The 23,467-nt window shown below is 46.5% G+C and overlaps 1 protein-coding gene across 1 annotated transcript; it reads right to left on the bottom strand.

The window, feature by feature from the left end:
- Positions 1–349: 349 nt before the first annotated feature.
- Positions 350–23,369, bottom strand: WDR3 (WD repeat domain 3). Its single transcript, XM_057415888.1, has 26 exons — positions 23,145–23,369; positions 21,545–21,754; positions 21,049–21,167; positions 19,362–19,440; positions 18,854–18,949; positions 18,281–18,391; positions 17,414–17,515; positions 17,202–17,299; positions 15,215–15,310; positions 14,655–14,885; positions 13,735–13,828; positions 13,222–13,323; positions 11,036–11,121; positions 10,448–10,583; positions 9,738–9,794; positions 8,942–9,042; positions 8,685–8,796; positions 8,436–8,570; positions 7,128–7,178; positions 6,464–6,529; positions 4,976–5,068; positions 4,390–4,437; positions 2,635–2,678; positions 1,992–2,120; positions 1,352–1,445; positions 350–775 (listed from the first exon to the last, which is right to left on the bottom strand). Exons 1-26 carry the CDS (start codon positions 23,313–23,315, stop codon positions 620–622), a joined length of 2,817 nt encoding a protein of 938 aa, XP_057271871.1. The 5' UTR covers positions 23,316–23,369; the 3' UTR covers positions 350–619.
- Between the last annotated feature and the right edge of the window lie 98 nt (positions 23,370–23,467).

The following is a 23,467-nucleotide window of genomic DNA, read 5'->3' on the forward strand; positions in this document are numbered from 1 at the left end:
CCCTTTCAGAACTGACACATAAGGCAAGGCAGTTGAGGCTTTACAGAAAAATATCAGGACAAAACTCCACGAACAAAAGGTGTTTCATAAAGCATATATAAATATGCCTTTAATAGAGGGCAGCCATATTTTCCCATCCCATCAAGAAGTGAGTGGCTGCAGATCAAGCTCTCACACTTGGGCAGAGGTCACGTAGCTTTGCTCAGAGGCTCTGAGCACTGCCACAAACCACCAGCAGGTGTCAAAGCAGCATGAAATCCTGCGAGCTGCCTTCCCCAGCCAGGGCATGGTCTCCCCAGCACTCCATGTGCAGGATTCACTCCGTGGAGAACACAGTCAGAATAGGTGAACTCTTCTGCAGGAGAAATCGCCTCCATTTCACACAGCCACCTCAGAAACAGTTCACATGCATGCATTTGCAGCAGCCTACAGAGAGCTCATCTCAGAGACAACCGTTCTGAGCTGGGGTTATACGCTGGGCTATACCACATGGGGAGCAGACAGGCTTTGTCCCAGCCAGCAGACATCATCACAGCTATTCAGCCACAAGAAAACTTCCAGGGCCAGCACTGAGGCTACAGGACCCCATCCAGCTGCTCTGGGTCTTGGGCAGCAGACGCTAAAGCACTGCAAGAATCATCTTCTCCTTCTTCTTCCTCTTCCTCCTCTTCTCCTCAAAACGGTCAGTAGCATCAGCAAAAAATGTCACCTCATCCCTGGCCTCAATCTCTCTCTTCAGGTACTGAAGTCCCGCCATGTTGAATCCCAGCACATCCTGCAAACAGACCAGCACCGCACTGTTGGGTACATAACAAGCTTGTTTGGGGGCAGAGGGTCCTGCACTGGCCACCCTTTACTAAGAAATGATGAAAGCAAAATAGCCCACAGGTTTAAATAAACCAGCATTCTTTACATGTAAACTTTAGCCGAGTAGGAAAACAGTCAGTCCTGCACCTTGCTCCCCAGAGTTCTCTCAAGAGCACCTATAATCCACTGTATTTGCTGAAAGACAAGATGCTGACAGGCACTAGTTGCATCATTTGTGATATTAGAAGCCCACAGAAAAGCCCAAGAGAAATAGTTTATTTACCTCCAACATATTAAGAAACTAGTGAGCCAGAGCCCAAATACTCAAATTCAAGAGTAAATGAGGGAGCACAAGTGCAGGCTCATCACTGGGCAGTCTCACACATCAGAAGGTGAGGAAAAGGCAACCTGTTTGCAGCGGAGGAAGGCAAAATGGGCTCAGACCCCCAACCAACTTTCCCACTGGACACCACAGACAACACACATTCCCAGACACTGGACCATCCTCTTACTCCAGATCCCAGGGGGTGGGTGCAACACTCACCCGGGCCTCACTGACTCTGGAGATGGTGGTTTTCTTCAGGTTTTCTATTACAGTCACCAGCATGTGGTTGCCTGTGATCTGTCCAAAATGTATCCTGGGAACAAAGCAGGCAGTGATGTATTGCAGCATTACTGTTGGAAGCATCAGAAAGCCCTCACCTGAGCCTCTCTGCGTTATGGACATAGGATTTTTCTTAAATTAGGCCAGCCAGGCATAGGCAGATTGACCTGGAAAAGCTATTTTCTGAAGCTTCTTTTTAAGTGTTTCAAGGGGAAGGTCTCTGTCAGGCACTGAGGACACGGGCTCTGCAATGACCCTGTACCAGTCAACAGTGCCTTGATGCAGGATCTTTATACAATGAACTTCAGGGACCAGGACCAGCAACCCCATCTGGGCACGTCAACATTCTACATCCAGTCAGTCCATTCCCACACACTGTTTGCTGCAGCTGCAGTGATTCCTTACCTCCTGCAGAGACCACATCCTTATTCCCAACAATGCTTCTCATGAGCTCCAGATCAAGAGATATAAGAGAAAGCCCACTACCGATCAGAGCCCTGTTAGGGTTGTCTCAGGTTCTGGACAGCAACAGCAACCAAACTGACACTAACAGATCTGTCTGGGCAGATGAAAGACTCACTTGAGCAGGAAGAGGAGAGCTCGGCACAGGAGTTCAATATCTGAGCCCAGCTGAATATATTCATTGAACAGTCTGAGCAGGTCAGGGACATAGGAGAAGGGCAACACCAGGAGAGACTCTTCCAGCTCACTGAGGAGAAAGCAAAGGAACAGAAGCATTAGAATAGAAGCCTTAGTTAGCTAATAGAATCTCAGCCACTGCACTGCTACAGATGAACAGGAAGCACTTCTGTATAGGTAGGTTCTGGAACATAAGCTGTGCTAAGCAAGACTGCTGCTCTTTGACCACCCACAAAGCACAGTGCACCTTCACAGACTACAGCCCAGGTCAGCAGGTACCTTCTGGCACAGGAAGCAGGCACACAACCTTCCCTCCTCAGCATCCCCAAGCTGCTCTTCACATAAATGTGCGCTTCCAAGCAGCCAACTCTCATACACAAGCTCCATCCAGCACTCCCCATGGAAGTACCAATTTCCATTTCCCAATGTCCTGCATGAGGAACATGCCAGGAACAGAACTCAAGACTCTCTAGCACTGCCCAAACCCAGCATGAAAGACCATTCCAGGACCCCAGCCAGTCCCAGGCCCAGAAATGCAATACTTGGTCACAAAGCTGTTCAATGATAAGGCTTTCAGGACTCACCTCGACTTGACCTTCTTGAAAACTTCTAGCACGTATGCAGAAGGCTGTAACAGAGGAAAGAACCACCTCTGCATACCAAGAAACATTCCAGGACAAACATGTGCCTTAAGGTCTGTGTCACCCAGTTACAAACATGCAATCACATCTTGAGATGACCATATCAGGCTGACTATAGCAAAGAGGAAACTCCTTCAGCTTCAATCAGTCTAAGAAGTTGTCCCTCCCCATAACATAACCCGGTCTGGTAAAGAATATTGTGAAAATTGAAGTTTATATTCAAGCAGCTAAATCATCTCATATGCAGTTCAGTGGATCCTGTACAACCTGGAATGAAAAGCCTGGTGAAACAGACAAATTACAGAGATAAAACCTTAAACTCATCTCCCAAAGACTGAATTCCTGCTTATCTGCTGAAAGCGTTTGGCAGATGCAGAGCAGAGCTGAGAATTGCCATAGTAAAGTACATGACTACTAATTCATAGGATTTCATTCACTTCCATTCAGTCTATTCAACTTGTAATTAAATATACTTATATTCACAGGGGAGGGGGCAGAAGGGCTCTTATAAGGTGGTTACAGGTAGTTAGAAGACAAAAGGCTGTTCCATCTGGCATTGACATACTCCTCAGAGAAGGTGAGGATGAAAAAAACAAGGATCTTCTTAAGGGTAATTCAAAATGCAGTCCAGGAGTACACACTGGAATAACCAGGAAAACCAAAACAGAATCAGTAACTGCTGTACCAGTGCCACAGAAATAAGCCTGGGCAGCTACCATATAGCCCTGCCTTGCTCAGAGCTGCCCTGCTGTTGTTACAGCTGCACAGGCAGTGATTTAGGGTCAGGAAACCCTCACGTGCTTCCAGCTCCAACTTCTTGAGTCAAGGCAACACAGTAGGAATGCTGGGACAAGTGCTCCACAAGCAGCATCTCTCCCAAGAAAAAGGGTAAGTGACGGTCAGCACATGAAGTCTTTCTGTTCATGGTCTGACATACTGAATGCTCATCATGGTCAATTCACCAACAGGACATTTCATAACTTGTGGCTAATGTTTTTACCCAGTAGACCAGCACATTCTTCCAAGGCTTTGGAAACAGGTTCAAATCCCTTTCTTTGTACAGTAAGATTCAACTAAACATTACCTGCTTCCAAGGAATTTTGCTAGCTACTGAGCCATAGGATTTCACTCACCCATCTTCAATCTATTCCACTTGCATTTAAATATGCCTGTATTCCCAGAGGAAGGGAGGGAATGGCTCTGGCTAAGTGTTTAAGCTAAGTGTTAAGTGTTATTCACAGGGTGGGAGGCACAGTGATATGGGTACTTCCCAGGAATGCTCAGGTATTTTGGGTAACATGACACAGCTCCTCTGGAGTATGCTATATAATGGCAACTGCACCCTACTGGCAGAGGCACAGGAAGGGTTTGAACTAGCTTTCCCACATCTTGGAGAATACTGTCAACTGCTGGCTCATGGTAAGGTCCATGATAAGGTCACGGCTACCATCAGGGTTATGTTTAACCCTGATGAGGTGAAACATTTGTAACACCTCCAGGAGATTAAAAAAATACCAAAAACCACCACCACAAAACCCCCAAATTGTGTTCACTTTGCACAAGCAGAAGTGCTGAATTTTCACTTCAAATTGAACCAAATAGTTAGTCCACAGCAACCCAGTGTTTTGGCTCAGCCTGAAAATGAACCAGCCCCACCCCAGTTGAGAATGGGCCACAGCCAGTGGGCATTCCACTTACTGTAATATTTCCATAGGCACGCAGGATGGGATTGACAGGAAAGGGAACCTGGAGACACAGAATGGGTCAGAATAAGATAGGTGTATGTGTACAAATGCATATTCACAGAGAAAACTTTAATCTGCAGAGCTTTTATCGAGAGTCTTCCTGCAATTTCACCTCCACCCTCCCCAGAACATTGATGAGGCCTCATTTACAGATAATCTCACTCTCAGACGTGCATAGATAACGCAAACATGCATGAATCTTCTTCCACTTCTTCATTGTCACTTTTCCCCACTGATACCACAGCCCCTAATTTTGCAGGGAACGTTGAGCTGAAGGCAAAGAACAGGCTGAACAGGAGATGAATTTACAGCAGCATGCTCTCCCAAGAACAAAAATACCCATCTTACATCCTACTGTGACCTGAAACAAAGATCGTTGGAAAGAAAACCCCACCAGCCATGCCCAGAGCAGTGTCATTTTGTTCTTCAACAGATTTCAGCAAATCTCTGCTATTTCCAGCTGTTTGATTTTATCTGCGTGCTGAGTTGGAAGGATACACCCAATACCCTTGGGATTGGCACAATCCTCAGTCTTTTACCTCTTTTCCTGCAGCTTTGCATATGGCCTTGTGCTCCTTCAGTTTTGCCATCTCTTCTCTATACAGCTCAATAGCTTCCATGATCCGCTCAGCCTGTACAGCACAGGAACAGCACAGTGACACCAGAGAAGCCAAAGCAAGTATCAAGTCCTACTGGACAAATGGAGGTGGAAGCAGAGACTGATGTGGAGAATCATAGGACATCTCCTGGAGAAAGGCAACCTCTACTCCAAACTGCACCACTACTCAGAGCATGTCAATCATGTCCTGAAGATGTCAGAACATGAGCTGCATCAAAAAGGAGCGTGATCAGCGGGTCAAAGGAGGTGATCCTGTCCCTCTGCTCTCACGAGACCCCACTTGCAGCACTGTGTGCAGTTCTGGTGTCCTCAGCGTAAGAAGGGCATGGAACTGTGGGAACAAGTCCAGAGGAGGCCACAAGGATGAGCAGGGGCTGGAGCACCTCCCATATGGAGACAGGCTGAGAAAGCTGGGGCTGTTCAGCCTGGAGAAGAGAAGGCTGCATGAAGACCTCAGAGCAGCTTCCAGTATCTGAAGGGGGTCTACAAGGGTCCTGGAAAGGGACTCATCATCAGGGACTGTTGCAACAGGACAAGGGGTGATGAGTTTAAACTTGAACAAGGGAAGTTCAGGTTAGATATAAGGAAGAAGTTCTTTACTGTGAGGGTGGTGAGGCCCTGGAACAGGCTCCCCAGAGAAGTGGTAAATGCCCCATCCCTGGCAGTGTTCAAGGCCAGGTTGGACAGAGCCTTGAGTGACAGGGTCTAGAGTGAGGCATCCCTGCCCATGGCAGGGGGGTGGAACTGAATGATTTTAAGGTCCTTTCTGACCCAAACCATTCTGTGATTTCCCCCACTGCCCTGGGTGCTCTGCTGCAGCTTCAATTGTTGCCTTGACACTGAGCTCCCACCCCCTACCCAAGCAAGCAGCATGCCTCTGAAGAAAGTCAGGGTCAGGCCATTTCGATTACTCAGGTTAACATCTTCTCTGTACTTATAAGAGCACCAGACTGTTGAAATCTGTGCCATGAAATTACCCATCCCCGCACCTTCCTGGTACACCTTCTGCCTCAGGCACTGCAATACATTTCTACCTTCCACAGATGCCCACAAGACTGAGCAGCCCTTTGGGGAGCAGCCTGGATCCTAGAGAACATCTCAGCTGCCTTGTGTTCTTTTTTTGGGGCCCCAATGGTCAAGAGCAGCCCCATCTGTCCCACACATGACAAGCAAAGCTGCAGCTACAGGAACCTCACCTGTTCCCTGGAGAGGTTTGGAGAGAATTCCTGGTGCTTGACTCTCCAGAGTCAGACCCTTCCCTGCGGGCCATGAAGCAGGACAGACTGTTCTTGTATGCATGGTAAACTGCCCTCATGTGACAGCACAGGTTACTCTTTCAAACTAATGCTCCAACCCTCGAGAGACTGCTGAGGCACAAAGCAGTGCTGGTAGACCCGCATGATCTTACCGCTTTGATGGTTTCAATGGTCTTCTTTCCTGCGAGCCCCGTCTCTCCTTGAGTCTCCCCAGCCACCTACAAAATGCAGAGTCTGCATCCTACCACAATCCATATTAAGAAAAACAGCCCCATTCCCTAAACGGGTGGTTTATCTGGGAAAATACTGTACTTGCCAAGTGCATAGCTCCTTCTGATGAACAGAGGTGCTGTGTGTTAGTATGCTCTGGGAGGTAGGTAAACACAGCTCTTGTTCTGCCAACAGAGGCTGAATAATACAACCAGCAGCACAACCCAAGCACCTAAGCAAGAGGGATTAAGTTCCCCCACCAATCCTGTGTTACATCGAGTTGGAAGCAGTCAGAAGGCAGCCATGGTACAGAGCTGGTGTGGACCCGGACATTGGAGATAGCAAAGCCTACAGCATAGAGAAGTTTCAGTGTCCACAGCTACTGTGTGTTTGGCCAGCTCCACACACTCTCCTGAAGTTATGTGTGTGAAGTATCAGTCAACTGTATCTTGGGGCAGCTACAGCTTCATCAGCACCTTTCCCCCCCTGCACCTCCTCAAAGCAGTGAGATTACCAGTCCTCTCCGACACCTCTTCTATGCCTCTTACAGAAGTAGTTATTCCAGCATCTGTACAGTCAGACTGACACACGCTCACTGCAACTCACCACAGGCTGCTCTTCCTTCGCCACACTCTCTTCATATTCAGCTTCTCGTTCCTACAGTGGAAGAGAACACAATGTATTAACAGATTTGGGCACAGATCCCTTCCAGACTAGTTGAGCAACAGAACCTGCACCTTCATGCAGCTTGTTACAGAACCAGGATAAATCAGCAGGGATCAACAACAACAGTGCAAAATACCCACTTGTCCCTGGTCCCAACCCCACAGAGAACTCTGTAACCTCCCGGACTGAAAGAAATGAAGGTCTCTGCTCTGGATACAGGAATAGCCCATAGACAGGACACCAAGCTGAGATGGAGACAACAGCAATTCAGCACCAGACTTTCCACCTGGCACACAACACAGAGAAGCCTAGAAAAGTCCTAGGGTTATCCTAGCCTGCAAGAGGAAAGAATCTCCTGTCTGGCACCTCTCACGTCAATAGGGCCCCATCGGTGTGTAATTCACTACTGGTGTATTTGTGCCCATCTTGTTACTCAAACTTGACCCAAACAACACTTTCCTGGCATCTGGAAAAAGCTGTCTCTGCTCTCCTTTTACCATCACCATTCCTAGTACACCAACCACTGGGCATCAAGATGCTGCTGATGGGTCACCTCAGGTTTCATATCAAGACAAGTCTCTGAGCAATCTGATACAGCTTCAAGGTGATCTTGCAGTGAACAAGGGGTAGGACTGGACTCTGACAACAGTGTTTCCACCCTACTTAAGTCTTTCTGCAAGTCTATGATTCACATATATATGCTACATGAATATATGCTTAAAATGGAGTAGAATGGGCTTATTCCATCCTTTCCGAGCTTTGGAGCCTGCCTCTAAGATAGAATAGACCTGTTATTGTTGGAAAAGAGGAACACAAAACAAACTGCATTTAACAGGAGCAGTGCTCTCCATCACTCCACAACAGCCACCTGCTGAGCTGCCTACAAAGCACACACATCGAAAGGAGCACAACAGAATAAGAGAAGGTCAAACAGTGTAGCCAACTGACCTGTTGAAAAACATAGCTCTAGAGTAAAGTCTGAGAATCAAGAGAAAAGCAAAGCAGACAGCAAGTCAGCCAGGCATCTGCAATGCAGCAAACAAGCAAGCAACTGCAGCATCTGCAGTGCTCTCTCTAGACAGCTCAGGTCAACAGAACTATGGTGCAAAAGGTACCAGTCAACCCTGAGCACCTCAACACCAGGCTGCGGTTAGCAGTGAGCAACCTGCCAAGTGAGGAGCCAGACTCCTCCACAGTGAAAACCAAAGAGAAAACAGTTGTCTTTGGCAGGAAGGATGCAACTCTCACCATCTCCCTCTCCTCTTCCAAAACAAGTGGCTCCCTTGTCCTTTCCCAGAGGCGCAGGGACTTGTCATGGGATGCCGACACCACGTAGTCTCCATTAGGACTGAGTGCCAAACACCAAACCTCCTTGTGATGTCCCTATGTGGCAGACAGAAGAGGTTAGACAAGAACACCACCCAGCTCCCACTCCTGAGGGAAGTGCTGCTCATAAAGGAATAATGCTTGCTTCCAACAGTCTCTAAAACTTCCTACCTCCAGTGTCTGGATGTGCTCAAATTTATCTGCATCCCACTGCTTAATCTTACTGTCCTTCCCAGCTGTGAAGAAGAGATGGGATTTCGCCACAAACTGCAGATACATCACACTGAAAGGGAAAAAGGCTCAAATTCATCCACTTGGGGAACACTGCAGACCTACACCCACATTATGCTGGACAAAAGGGTAATTGCTGGATCACAATCCCTTGTGATATAACCCGCAACCCAGAGATGCTGTAAAATATGACTGACCTGTCATCATGGGCAAAGAGAGAACGGTGACAGTCCCCAAAATCCAAGCCCCAAATCTTCACATTCCTGTCAGCGGAGCCAGTTGCTATTAGAGTCCCATCCTACAGAGCAACAGAGAGGAAGGTGTGGGGGAACTGGCTGGCAGCCCCATGAAGAATTGCTGCTGAACCAATGACTAAGAACTGCTGAGTATACAGATACCTGGCTCCTGAAACATGCTCCCCCCCAACCCCTCCATCACCTCTCGCCAGAGTGGCCCATGCCTGTGCTACCAGCACAGCCCACTGACAGCACCCTTCCTCTCTTCTGAACCTCTGCAGGCATTTAAGACCTTAGCTATATCTTGACATTTTTGGCTTCCAATAAGCCTCCTCCCAAGGACACCCTAGAACAAGATATATCCCAAGAATGAATAGGCATGAGGAGGCTGCTCCACCTCAGCACCTGCTCTCTGCTCACACTATCAAAGAATTTGAGCTCCTCTCACAGAGTCAGTAACTTCAGCAGAGAGCAAGCTGTACCTCTTGAGTGTAGGGAACCACCACAGCATTTTGATTTCCACTTGCTCACAGAATGCCCTGGTCAGTTCCATCATGACCACTACTCAGTGACCCTCCTGGTGAGCACAGAACTGCAGGATAAGGAGGGGCTTGCTGCGTCCCATTAAGAAACTGCTAAGTCAGAGCAAGGAGGTGACAAGAAAGCACTATCCTAGAGACCTGGCTGCCAGCAGAGGTTCCTGCAGTCATTAGTATCATTGCAGTCCCACCTAACACACAGCCCTAATGATACTTACATAGGAGATGTCCATACACAGCACTGGCAGCTTGTGTCCATACAGAGAGAGGAAAAACTGAAGCAGAAGAAAGGTGTCTCAGTTAGACATGCTGGGTAGAGATGTGTGCAAATCTCAAGCTCCAGGCCAGCTCTGTTGTGCCTCAGGAGTGCTGTCTTTCTAGCACTGCCCCACTTTCATTGTTAGCTGCAGAGCCATGATGGCAGAACTGAGGGTGGAAATACTCAAGCAAACTAAGCTAACACTGATGCCACCACTCCCTATGGAGTTCCTCTCTCCTCTTCTTTGCCTGTCCGTCAGTGCTGGTCTGTCTCGTGTCACTCCCTAACATTCATGTGCTAACACACAACTCACAAAACCACAACACACTGATCACAAGGAAGATTCTTCTCTCCCAGGCTTTGCCTCTGCTATGCCCTATTTAATGCCATGTGTGACACATCCATCTTTACAGTGCCTTGCAGCTCTGGGGAACCACCATGCCCTCAGGGTTTAGAGTGAACCTTGCACATGGGGGTTCACAGTACTTCCCAGATGAAAAACTATCTTCTCCCCAGTGTTGGGCAGCCATGTTCTGACAGGTTTGCTAGCAAACAGGCAGCTGAAGTGGGATGTATGGTCTCCCTACGAGTGTCCCACAATACGTATTCCCAATCAGGCTACAGTTGCATCACTCTCTGCACAGCCTCACAGCCCATTGGGTCATGTACCTTGAGTGTGTCAACATAGAAAACTTTCACAGTGCAATCCAGTAAGGAGACAGCCAGCAGCTTCTGGTTGGGGCTGTACCTCACACAGAGGACATCTTCATCCAGCTGCAAAACACGCACATGTTTCACAGAAAGCCTGGCAACATGAAGATAAAAACAACAATTGTGATCCCAAACAAGTTTTGAAGAGATAAAAATATGACTCCCAGACTGCACCCTGGGAAAGCAACTTAATTCTAACACACAGCATCTCATCCCTCGTTACAACAAGACAGGCCTAGAAATAAGCACAGCACTGCAGGCTGATAAACTTCACTGCTAAATTTACTCCTTTCCGAGCTGGAGGACCATCGTGTGATTAGAAGCTACACTCCCACAAAAAGCAAGGGATCAGAATGCGGCAAGTGTCCTTGAGGTGGCTGAACAAAGCTCAGACCTTCACAAAACAGCACTGAGTTCACACTCTTCTCCACGTGTTCCACATACAAGTCATGGGCACTTGTTACAGTGCACACTAAAGGCCAAAGCATCCATCAGCAACAACGAATACTGAAGCTGAACATAGTCTCAAAAGGTTTATTTTCTCACCTTTTCTGAATGCTGCTCTCATCCTTCACAAGCTCGAACTCCCAGAACTTGACACATTTATCAGCACCACCTGTCACAAAGCCACGCTGCAGGGGAAAGCGAAAAAAAAACACCATATTTGAAACTAGTTTTGCTGTAATCCAGAGAAACTCTACAGCAAGGAACTGTCAACACACAAGGTGGTTTCTGAAATGTCCCACATTCCTACCCTATTAATGATGAAGTGAACACCACCAGGAGCACTTGCTATGGTTAGATCATGCACTACCCATTGGCTGAGCAACAACAAATGTTTCAAAAGCTCTGACAGGGACCTCAAAGGCAAAGACTCCAAATGTTGAGACATGGACTGAAACGTTGGGTCTGAAAACATTAACCTCAGCTGCAGGTAATGATGTGCTTGTGTTTTGTGGGCAAGCTGACCCTCTCACTCTTACCAGAACACTCAGTCCACTACCCCACAAGCACAGCCTTCTAAAGGAAGGACAGTTCAACATCATCCCTTTTACATTAATAACATGGGAAAATCTATCCCCTATGTTTTAATGTGTAGGATAAACAAATTTCAGGAAGGTTATTACTTGCTATGGTTTTGATTCCACTAAAAACCACTCCAGCTTCAAGTGCAACATGAGAAAAGATGGGCATATACAACAAAAAGAAGAAAGTGGAAACTGAGAGAAATCAGTATGAACCTGAACTGTGGTAATGGAGCAAAATTGATACAAGGAGTACAAGACACAAATAGATTTCTACAGCTACGGCGGTTACGCCAAGTAGAGTGAGCTAAGGAGGCTAGTATGAGAACTATTAAACAGCAATGCTCAGTAAATATGGGTTCAGGAAACATTTATCATCTGTTGTGGTCAGGAAAAAACCAACATGTTCCATAATCACACTACAAAACAGCGATGAAAAACTGCTCCAAAAACTCACAAGGCTGTTAAAATGCAGCTACTCATGTCAGACATTTATAAATGGTTCAGATTCCCCAAATGCAAGATTTTTACAGAGCAGTACAATGGAGAATCATAGAATGGTTTGGGTCAGAAAGGACCTTAAGATCATCCAGTTCCAACCCCCCTGCCATGGGCAGGGACACATCACAAAAGACCATGTCGCCCAAGGCTTTGTACAACCTGGCCTTGAACACTGCCAGGGATGGAGCATTTACCACTTCTCTGGGCAACCTGTACCAGCGCCTCACCACCCTCCTTATATCTAACCTGAACTTCCCCTGTTAAAGTTGGAACCCATCACCCCTTGTCCTATCCCTGCAGTCCCTGATGAAGAGGACTCTCTGAACTCTCAATTTCCATTCTCAGCAACTTTGGAAATACAGTGAGAAGAAACTAATGTAATACTATCATTCAGAGTGAACAGGCAGGCCTGGTAATTGTGAGCACAGTCAACAGAACAAACGGGTAATTACGGTTTCCATCAACCAAAGAAAGGGAACCGAATATGGAGAAAAGAGCTTATGGAAAATTAACTTGTTAGGGATTATCCTTTTCCTTAAGATCAAAAATGTTAGTTAAGCCCTTGGATGGATCCCAAAGGGCATCTGGCACTGGTGTAATCCCTATTACACAATGCACCCAGATCCTGGGGCCACCAGCAAAAAAATTACTACAGTTAACTGAAAAAGTACAAGAACTAAGAGCCTGGAAAATGCATCCTGCAGGAACAGGAGAATTTCACCCTAATGACCATCAGCTAGATGGGAAGAGTGACTTGGTCATTCAAGATGAATGCCACACAAAGGAAAAACCTCACTGTGTTTAACAAAATCGTTAATCCAGCAGACAAGCAGCAAATTAAACTGGTTCATCAGCCACTGCAGCAGGTTAAAGGGGCTGAAGCTCTCCACAGCTAGAACACATCCACAAGGTCTGTACTGCTGCACACACAGACTCCACCAGGGAAATCCAAGTGTCCTCCATCATGCAGAAGCCAGATTAGGTGATGAAGATGAGGCTCCACTCAGCCCAAAGACCTACTGCCATGTGCCACACAGCTAGAGAGGTATTTCAGCAAACCATGCCTGTATCCACAGTTTAAAGTTCTTAGAGACTACTAGCTGCACCCTCCACCTCCCAGGATGAAGGGATCCCATGCTCTCATCAGCAGTGCATACACAGGACAGGACATGCAACAGATGATACTTAGAATGGTGGCTGAGTTACCTGGTCTGGTGAAAGAGCAATGGACCACACCGCCCCGTCGTGAGCATTAAGTGTCTCTGTCAGACTCCCAGAAGCCAGGTCATATAGCTGCAGCTTCCCTGTCTGGGAAGAAAGATATATCACAGAGGACTAATCAGCCCCTTGACAACACATGAGAGCTCCCAGCAGAAGAGTACTCCTGTCACACATCTCCCTAGCAGCCAGCTTCCTTAGATGGCTGTTATACACAGAAATCCAAACTCCTGATCACCATCAGTGACTTGCCCAAGCTACCCAGCTCAAGAAGCCACGAAAGCTGCATAAAGAGTTTGGGAATAGAGCAGAACCTGACTGTCAGAGAGGTTTTTACACCTAAACCAGAATGCTGCAGATGAAGAAATGCAATGTATTTTCTGTAAGGCTGCCTTCATGACATTTTCATAGCATATTTCCAGAGCTGGCCAGTCTGGAAATGCCCAAGTCTGGAAATCTGTTATGAGAGCTGTTTCTGGAGTACAAAAGCACACTGCTTACCTTGGTGCCAACGATGACTTGCCGATCTCCTGGGACAAAGAGTGAGCAAAGCGCATACTCACAGTCCATTGTCCGGATGCACTGCAAGGTCGCTCTGGAGATAAAGGCAAAGCCCAAAACCTCTTATCACACACACAGTCTGTCCCACTGAGACATGTTCCACCATGGCCTCTGCCCAGGGCTGTCTTTTCAGCTGGGGCCAGAGGATACACCACCACCATGCTATGACGCAAATGCTATCCAACATCACTAAGAACGTTTCCCATAAAAACATGCCATTATACCATCCACCATCATGACTTCCTGCTGTCATGAGCAAGGACAGCTCCTGTCATTCAGGAGAGGAAGAAGAAGTACAAGACAGCACACTCAAAGGAAACACAGCTTGAAATCCACAGCACTAAGGAAACACTGGGACAACCCTCTAGAACAAAACAGTAACTTACTCAGTCTAATACTACATCCTTCTGATACAATGCCAAGAAACCCACATGTTCCCAAAAGAACAGGTAGTAGCTAGTTCAGAGTTAGTACCTCTTATTAAAAAGGAAAATAAGCAACAAAATACAGTCTATACTGGACTGCTATATACTACCTCTGTGTTTAGGTATTTATCTTTCCATACCTGCTACTAAACTTAGCCTCAGTGCTGCTTTACAGCAAGAAACTCCATGAGTTAATTATGGAGTTTTAGCCCCATAGAAACTCTATGAGTGAATTATGGAGTTTTAGCTCCATAGTTTTTCAGTTTTCCTAAGAAGGAAAGAAGCCAAATAGCTTTCTGTTTATTTCCTTTACTTCATTCACTATTTCATATTTCTCCATCAGCCCCTTATCACTGCCCATCTGAAGACAGCATCCCCGAGCTCTGGGAGACTGACCTGTAGGGCAGAGGGGAGTGACACAATTGGTCTGCATACCTGTTCCAAACCTTTACAGACTCTGCAGCTGCAGAGAGAACAGCAATGTTGTCAGAGCTGAAAGCCAACGTCCTGACATCACTGCGGTGCCCTCCAATGGTTATCTTGGATACACGGACAGCCTGTGGGACTTGTGCTGACAGGTTCAGGTTGTATGACTCAATGATGTTGCTCTGGAGCAGCAGAACGATCTTCAGCTCTCCTTTCGGAGTGAGAAACAAGTCAAATGACCTGTTAAATTAGACCAAAAAAAGTGCTGTACACAGGGGCAGTAAGACAAAATGTAGGATGTATCAAATATCAAGAACTGAGAAAGAGGAATATAGGCAGAGTGCATGCCACAAGCAAGTCCACACTAACTCACAGAGGTGTGCAAGAAGGGGACCACTTGTGGAAGAGGTGTGAATGGACTGGAGATTATGGTAGGCCTCTCCCCCAGCTTCAAGCAGAACACATGTCAAGGGTTAAACTTCTACCTCTCCCTATACTGAGCTGTACACAGTTCTTCCCAAGTAGCTACACAGCCACAGCTCAGCTTCTACAACAGGCTTTCCACTCACTTGATTTTAGAAGAAGCTCTGATATTAGTCAGTCGTTGAATCTCCTCCTGCAGGCTCAGCTCCACACTCTTTTCAGGCTCCTCTTCAGAGTTCTGTCTAGGAATGTCAGGTAATGGAGAAGAGTCAAATAACCCAGCAGAGCCAACACAAACTTAACAGAGACAGTGAATAATAAGAAAACCACTTAGCCTGCTGAAAAGAACAATCCACTTACCCAGCAGGGCTAACTACATTTTAAGAACAGTGAAGATCATGCTGGCATGCAGACTACTGAAGAGATAAACTGCCCTAAAAAAGGACTATCTCTTCTGAACACAAAGCATTTGAACAAGGCACGTTAGAAAGATGGATGCAAACCAAAAAATGAATACAAAAGATAGCTCAATGTCCAGGAAGATGTCCCTGAGGGGTCAGTGTTGAGACTGATTCTGTTAAACATCTTTGCCATCAACATGGACAGCGGGATTGATGCCCCTCAGAAAGTTTGCCAATGACACCAATCTGTGCGGCTGTCACGCTGGAGGGAAGGGATGGGATCCAGAGGGACACTGACAAGCTTGAGTGGTGGCCAATGCCAACCTCAAGAAGTTCAACCAAGCCAGGTGCAAGATCCTACATCTGGGTCAGGGGAATCCCAGGCACAGTATTGGGCAGAAAAGAGATTCAGAGCAGCCCTGCAGAGGAGGACTTGGGGGTGCTGGTCGATGAGAAACTGAACAAGAGCCAGCTTCAGTGTGCGCTTGAGCCCAGAACCGCCCCCATGTGCTGGGTGGCATCAAAAGGAGAGCGAGTCAAATTAGGTGATCCTGCCCCTCTACTCTGCTCTTGTGAGACCCTACCTGCAGCACTGTGTGCAGTTCTGGTGTCCTCAGTGTAAGAAGGACATGGAGCTGTGGAGCAAGTCCAGAAGAGGCCACAAGGATAATCAGGGGCTAGAGTACCTCCTATATGAAGATAGGCTGTGAAAGTCAGGGCTGTTCAGCCTGGAGAAGAGAAGGCTGCGTGGAGACCTCAGAGCAGCCTTCCAGTATCTGAAGGGGGGCTACAAGGGTGCTGGGGAGGGACTCTTCATCAGGGACTGTAGCAACAGGACAAGGGGTGATGGGTTCAAACTGGAACAGCGGAAGTTCAGGTTAGATATAAGGAAGTTCTTTACTGTGAGGGTGGTGAAGCCGTGGAACAGGTTGCCCAAAGAAGTGGTAAATGCTCCATCCCTGGCAGTGTTCAAAGCCAGGCTGGACAGAGCCTTGGGCAACGTGGTCTAGTGTGAGGTGTCCCTGCCCATGGCAGGAGGGCTGGAACTGGTTATCTTAAGGTCCTTTCCAACCCAAACCATTCTATGATTCTAAAACAGACAACAGAGAGCTGTTTGAGAGGGAGTTCAGCTTCTGCTCATGTCCTACCACTCATCCAAAGTCCTCAGCCGTTGCCAAAAATCCATCTCCAGATTTACATGCCCTGTGCTTCAGTTTCTACCCTGGAGCCAGACCTCTTCTGAAGGGCTGCTCTAAGACCCCTGTTAAGTGCCATGATACCCAGAAAGACACTTAACACAAATTAAACATTAAGAAAGCTCTCACTTGTATCTCTGTCTGCTGTAAAACAGGAGATGAGGTATTAGAGTCACTCTGACTTCTCAGATAAAACTCTCATTCTTGTACATTCTATCAAGGACTTTCTTTGATGCACCAAGCAGTGTAAATACAAATATCAGGTAGAAGTGAGCTGCTCTGAAAAACCCATTTTAGTCCATTCATTTGCATGCACTAGATTTTTTTGCAGGGAGGCATTTCCTTAGTCTCTGGAAGTAGTGTTGTTCAGACAAGCACTAATGATGCACAGGAAGAGTGACCCCAGAACAGAACAGCTAGCAGAGAGAGAACAACAAGTAGCTTGGAGTTCAACCACTGTGTCGTGCTGCTGAAAGGCTTTTCTAACAATTCTCTGGAAACAGACAGCTTCCAAATGCATGCGAAAGACTGCTTACTTGGCTTTTTTCTTTGCTTTCTTCATTTTCTTTTCCAATTTCTTCCGGATTTCCTCTTCAGAAAGGACAGAGAACACTTCCAGAACAACACCCGTTCCCTAAAGACACAGCAAATAAAGTCAAAGGCATGCAAAACTCTGGTCATACAGAATTTACCCAAAGTCTCTACAAGCCTCATCTACAGCTTGATAGCAGAACCCCACACTACTTACATGGCAGGCCAAAATCTTGCCCGTTTGGTCTGTGGCAAGAGTTACTACTCGGTCTCTCCCTTCCCGCATGATGGATCCAACTTTGCTGCACTTTACAAGGCGCTATAGGGAAAGAAGGAGAACAACTCTGGTCTGAAAGTTAAAGTGATCTTCTCAAACTCAGAAATCTACTGGCAAGTGAGCTCAAGAGGAAAAGGGGGAAATAAACCTACAGGGTCCTGGTAGAACAGCTAGGAAGGATAACCTAGGGACAAAACAAGCATTGTGTGAACCATGAGCTTGTCTCCTGAACTTTTGCTGCTTTTTAGCTGAAAGTAATCAATGACAGGCTCAGTGGAAGAATTAAATGACTACTGCTTGCCAGTAAAGGCAGAGCTGATTTTTTTATGCTACAACAGCAGCAGAGCTCAGTTCCTCTGTCAGAAAAGGCAGAGGTGGCGATAACAGACTCTTAAACAGGTGATTGAAGGGAGGGAAATCCACTGGAGAGGAAGTTGGGAAAGTATTTAACAAGGTCAGGTATCAACCACAACTAGATGCAGTCTGAAATCTGAGCAGGACCCTGGAAAGTTCTACTGGAAAGAGAGTCAGTGAAGTCTCCAGAACAGCACAAGTGGGAATAGCTTTCTGCAGTCAAATCTCATGCTGTATTTTGTTACGATACAACTCTGACTGCTGCTGAGGAAGATGTCGTAATTCTCGTTTTGCTTAACAATTTCCCTTGCAGGCTAAATATGACACTTGGGGTATAAACCCCCAGAGAAGCAATATGTGACCATCTCTAAAACTCCTGCTGGCTCCGCAAGCAGCACCATGCAAATGAGGTTAAGATACAACATCCCACAGACAGCATGCAAAACAGCTTACTTCCTCAGGATGCTCATCCAACTCTAGGGTCTCATCCTCTTCAGTATTTTCTTGTGCTCCAGGTGAAGACCCTTTGCTTTTCTTGGATTCTGGCTCATCAGGGTCTTTTACCTGCTCATGGACAAAAAGAACATAAGGAATACCTTAAATCACAAGAGATACAGTGTCCAGGTTTCTGTCTCCCATTTCATTTCCCTGGAGGAACAAGTGGTTAGTGTGCACTGCAACTAAGGAGTGGCCTATAGCATGTCTGCAGACACCGAACACTGTGTCCTCCCCTCCTTATGACCCACCCACAAGACTAATCTTCTCTAGCCATAAGCCAGAAGGCAGGAAGATCTGACACAAGATCTGGAAATGTTGTTCTGGAAGTGCTCACAGGTCCACATGAAAGTTCAAAGCACAGAAAACAGCAAAGTCTATCCCTAGAGCAGCTTCTGGACCCCTCAAACAGCAAAGACATTGCTTTGGCTCAGTTTCCCAGGACATCAACCAGATCTAATATGTTCCAGTCTCAGTCCAAAGACAAGCGGTTGGGCAAGGCTGTGAAGGGTTACAGGGGGAGTATCTTACCTCCTCAATATATGCAATATCCCACACCCTCAGCTCGCTGTCTGCACTTCCAGTGACCAGACGCTTCTCTTCAGATACCACGGCCATCCCCCAAACCTGTGCAGAGGCACAATGTGAGGAATTGGCTTATGGCTCCTTTAACTATTGTAACAACAGAGCATCTTTAATTGATTTATTTAAACAGCAACCAACAGGAGACTGGATCTAGCCAGGACCTCCTCCAAGTACATCTGTTCTGGAGTCACCCACAGCATAGGGAAAGTTTGGAAGGTTCTCATTTGCTCATCCCTAAAGCCTAATGACAAACAAAATGTATCATAGTGCCCGTTTACAACTCATAAGAGCAGGAAGAGAGCAAAGTGAGCCATGTGTGAGGTCTCCCTCCCCAAGGCAGAGGGGGTGGAACTAGATGATCTTACGGTCATTTAAAACCCAAACCATTATGTGATTCTATGACATATAATCCTAAATCCCTCCAGCACAACAGCTCCCCACAAACCCTCTGTACCTCAGTACGGTGTCCAACCAGAGTTTTGAAGCAGTGCTGGGTGTCCAGATCCCACCATTTCACCAACGTGTCTTTGCCGCTAGTATAAAGAAGGAAAAACTCAAGACATGAGGAAAGACTGCCAGAGCTCACGTGCTTAGAAAAGTGATAGAAACAAAATCTAAACCATGCCACAACATCTCACAAAGCAGCTGCATTTTCAAGCTATGGAAGAACAAAGTATAGCAATACAAAGGTACTGCATAAAGGTATTTAGCACATCACTGAAAACTGCTTCCTCCCCTGGATTCAGCTGCAAGCCCAAGTGTCACACAGCCTCCTTTCTCACTTATTTAGGGTGAGAACAATACTGTTTACTTAGGTTGAGAATGGTAAGTGCAAAGTCCTGATCAATGCTAAAGCTGCCTCTAAAACCTCCCCTCCACATTCTCAACCTGTGCCATGCTTGTGCATTCACCAGGCTACAAGAAAAGCCGTTTCCTTCATTCTGAACAGTGATTTGGAACTGCTCCTCCTCACAGAGAATTACAGCTGCTTCAGTCCTTCAAAACCCCTGTAGGATTAGATCTTCCTTAAAACACATTTCTGGCCATATTATGCTATGCCAATACTACAAGAGCACTGGAGAAAAGTAATTTGAACATTTATATAGATTCTCTCAGTACATCTTACAATATTTAGTACTGGTTTTGGGGGGTTGTAACTTTGCTAGTGCCTATTTTCCTCAATTAGTTTCAACTAAATCAAAATAGAACACTTGTTCCACTAGTAAGCTCCCTCAGGACAAGAAAAAAAGTCTGATTACAAGCGATATTTATTGTTAATCCATCTCTTTTGTTACACAGGATCCAAAGATACTTGTAAAGTGAACATATGAAAGTATCACCAAAGAAAAACACAACTGTACACAAAGGACTGCAGTCCTCTGGGAAAAAAAAAAAAAACACAATATAAAGAAGCAACATTTTATTTCAAGAAAAGCAGGATCTCTACTCTGTCAATAAAATAAATTGAGCAGATTTCTTTATCCCAATTTAGAATTAAGAAGCATTTCTAAAGCTTGTCTACAAGGACCTGAAATTGCATTAAGAAATGGGCACCATCTACCAAACCAACAAAATACTACTTTTTCCACTGGAAACAACAAAAAAAAAGGCACAAGAAACTTGTTCTAATTTTACACTGAACTGATTTCTATTTAGCTATTAGATGACTATTGATAAACAAAGAAATCATTGACTGGTATTTGAGGATCTTCTGTCAGCCATTTATTTTTAAAGGGATAGTGTCAATAGCAGCTCATGTTGAATAACTGAAAACCAACTCAAAAAAACATCTCTCATCTTTTAATTAATTCCTATAATCCAGTTTAGCAGGAGGCAATTTTTCTGTCCTATAGCTGTGTGAATTACACCTTCAGAAGGCAAGTCTGCTTAATTCTTCAAGATAAACAGCAAAAATTCCTATGCACATAATGAACATTTCAGTTCTGTGTGCCATATCTGTATTCAGGCATCAGATTTAAGAAATTTGTGGACATGGCAAAATCATACTCTAAAATACTGGTGGGTCTGAGATACATGAGTTGAAAAGGGAAATACAAATGACTGTGGCACCCAAGATGCCTAAATTGCAAGTAAAACCATGGCTGCTTTCCTGATCAACTACTACACTTAGCCTGGCTCACCTGGTGACCAGCAGGTTCTTCTCCTTCAAGAAAAGGACTTGAGTGACAGCATCCTTGTGCCCTCTCAGCCGGTACAGACCGCTCTCGTTGATGACATCCCACACAATGGTATCTGTATCCTGGAACAGACAAGAGTGTCTCTGCAAAACATCTACCTCTGCTATGAGACATTACCTAGGAGCACACTTTCTCCCTCTGAATTTGAATGTCAGGGATGATTAATGCAAGTGACATTCCTTCCCCAAAGGTGCACTCAGGCCAATAAATGCACCTCTGCCCCAGTTAAAAGCTGCATTTACTATTCCTGACTCACAAGCTTCTTCACTTTAACAGCTCTACTGGTACCTCACTTCTGCCCTTCAGCCTCAGTTGCTCTCCCAGCCCTATAGGCAGAGGCCACATAACCCACTTAAAATACCAAACATTTTACAGCAGGTCAGCCTTCTCTATGGAGCATCTCTATGAAAGTGCTGTCCTCCAGATATGCAACTCTCACCTTTGAGCCAGATACCAGCCGGCCACCCAGATGGTCATACTGCATGGCTGTAACTGCAGCCTTGTGTCCATTGAAAGTGATAATCACTTCTCCACTTAGGAGGCTGAAGACACGGATGGATCCATCTTCATACCCAACAGCCAGGTGCAACCCATCTGGAGAAGGGCAGAGACAACTGACCTCCTGCTTAAGACCCTTAAGGATAACAACCTGCAATTTTTAGGAGACAAAGACATACAATATAGATAAATGACATGTTAGAGCCAGATACTTACACAGCACAAAGTATATACTGTACTCTTCTACTGAGCTTCTAACTGAGCACTTCTGTCACTTTAGAAGCTCATTTTTCCACTTCCTGCACCAAATACAGTGCCATCACCTCTATTTTACAAGGGAGACAGCAGCTAGAATTGAAATAATTTCTCATAATCAAACAGAAAACTGGTGCAGAACAAGTCCTGGAACTCCGAAGCCAAAATTTCTCACCCTGCATTTTAAGTGCCGGAAAGCAAGGAACATTGCTTAAGTATAAAGTCTGAAAGCTTCTTCCTGACCCATCATCTCTTACTTGGTCTTTCTTTCTCAGGTACAGGACAGAGTTCTTGTCCATAGGCTACACAGGAACTTGAGAAAGACAAAAACATCTCCAAACAACATGCCAGCAGTCAGCACTCTAGGGGCTGTAAAGCAAATCCTGAATTCAGTTTGCAGTGGACAGCAGTACTTACTATGATTTCAGAATCTGACAGGATGCAACATGTAGCAAAGTCCTTAAAGTTACAGCTCACAAACCCCTATGGGATACAGTGTTCACAGGGGAAGCCCAGTTCCAAAGCTGAAAACAAATTCCACAACATGCCTATTTCATCCCGTAACTTTCTGGTCACCAGCTAAACAGGGAAAAGCTTTCCAGTCACTATGACAGTAACTACACTTCTTCAGCTGAGATACCACAGGCAAATCTCAAAGAATCAACAATGAAATTCAACCAGGGCACACTCACAGGCTCACACCACAAACAAAAGTTGGGGCTGTTCAGCCTGGAGAAGAGAAGCTGTGTGGAAAACTCAAAGCAGCTTCCAAGGTCTGAAGGGGGCCTATAAGGATGCAGGAGAAGGCCTTTTCATCAGGGACTGTAGTGATAGGACAAGGGGAGATGGATTCAAACTGAAACAGGGGAAGTTCAGGTTAGATATAAGGAAGAAGTTCTTTACTGTGAGGGTGGTGAAGCCGTGGAACAGGTTGCCCAAAGAAGTGGTAAATGCTCCATCCCTGGCAGTGTTCAGGGCCAGGTTGGACAGAGCCTTGGGTGAGATGGTTTAGTGTGAGTTGTCCCTGCCCATGGCAGGGGACTGGAACTGGATATCTTAAGGTCCTTTCCAGCCGTAACTGTTCTGTGATTCTATGTGCTTAGACTACAGAAAAGGGAGATGGGGAAGATGTGGAAGCGGCGCTTCCCTTAAGCCCAGTAACACAACGCGCTTTGCTTCGGGTGGCCCCAAAACGCCACACATCACACGATTACCCCCCCACACACACACACAGCCCCACGCCGCAACTGGCTGCCCCTCACCAGCGTGTGTGTCCCCGCTCTCACCTTCTCTCCTTTCCGCGTGTCCCACACGAAGACGTGCTCGCAGGCCGGCACGGCCACATAGCGGCCCCGCTCCCCGCGCAGCGCCACGAAGGCCGCGTTACCCTTAGCGCTGCCCACCAGCCCGAAGAGCGCGGCCGGCCCGTACCGCAGGTACTGCCGGGTGAGGCCCATGGCGGTGCCGAGCTGCGGCGGGAAGCGGGGGAAAGCGCTGAGGAACCCCGGCCGCGGCGAGGAGCCACCACATGTACCGAGCCCGGAAGTGCTACAGAGCAGGCGGGAACAGCCCGCCCCGGAAGGGCCCGGAGCACGGCGGCCCGCGGTGG

The sequence above is a fragment of the Pezoporus wallicus genome, unplaced genomic scaffold (assembly GCF_028554395.1).
Source record: "Pezoporus wallicus isolate ANWC-B61680 ecotype Strahan unplaced genomic scaffold, APGP_CSIRO_Pwel_v1 contig_6814, whole genome shotgun sequence".
Taxonomy (NCBI): Eukaryota; Metazoa; Chordata; class Aves; order Psittaciformes; family Psittacidae; genus Pezoporus; species Pezoporus wallicus.

Bases quoted from the DNA above. Each gene is read 5' to 3' on its own strand.
- WDR3 (XM_057415888.1), bottom strand. From the start codon at position 23,315: ATGGGCCTCACCCGGCAGTACCTGCGGTACGGGCCGGCCGCGCTCTTC. The intron at 21,755-23,144 runs GTGAGAGCGGGG...TAAAAATTGCAG, and splicing joins ACACGCGGAAAGGAGAGAAG to GTTGTTATCCTTAAGGGTCT. The intron at 776-1,351 runs GTGAGTGTTGCA...GTCTGTTTGCAG, and splicing joins CCAGAGTCAGTGAGGCCCGG to GATGTGCTGGGATTCAACAT.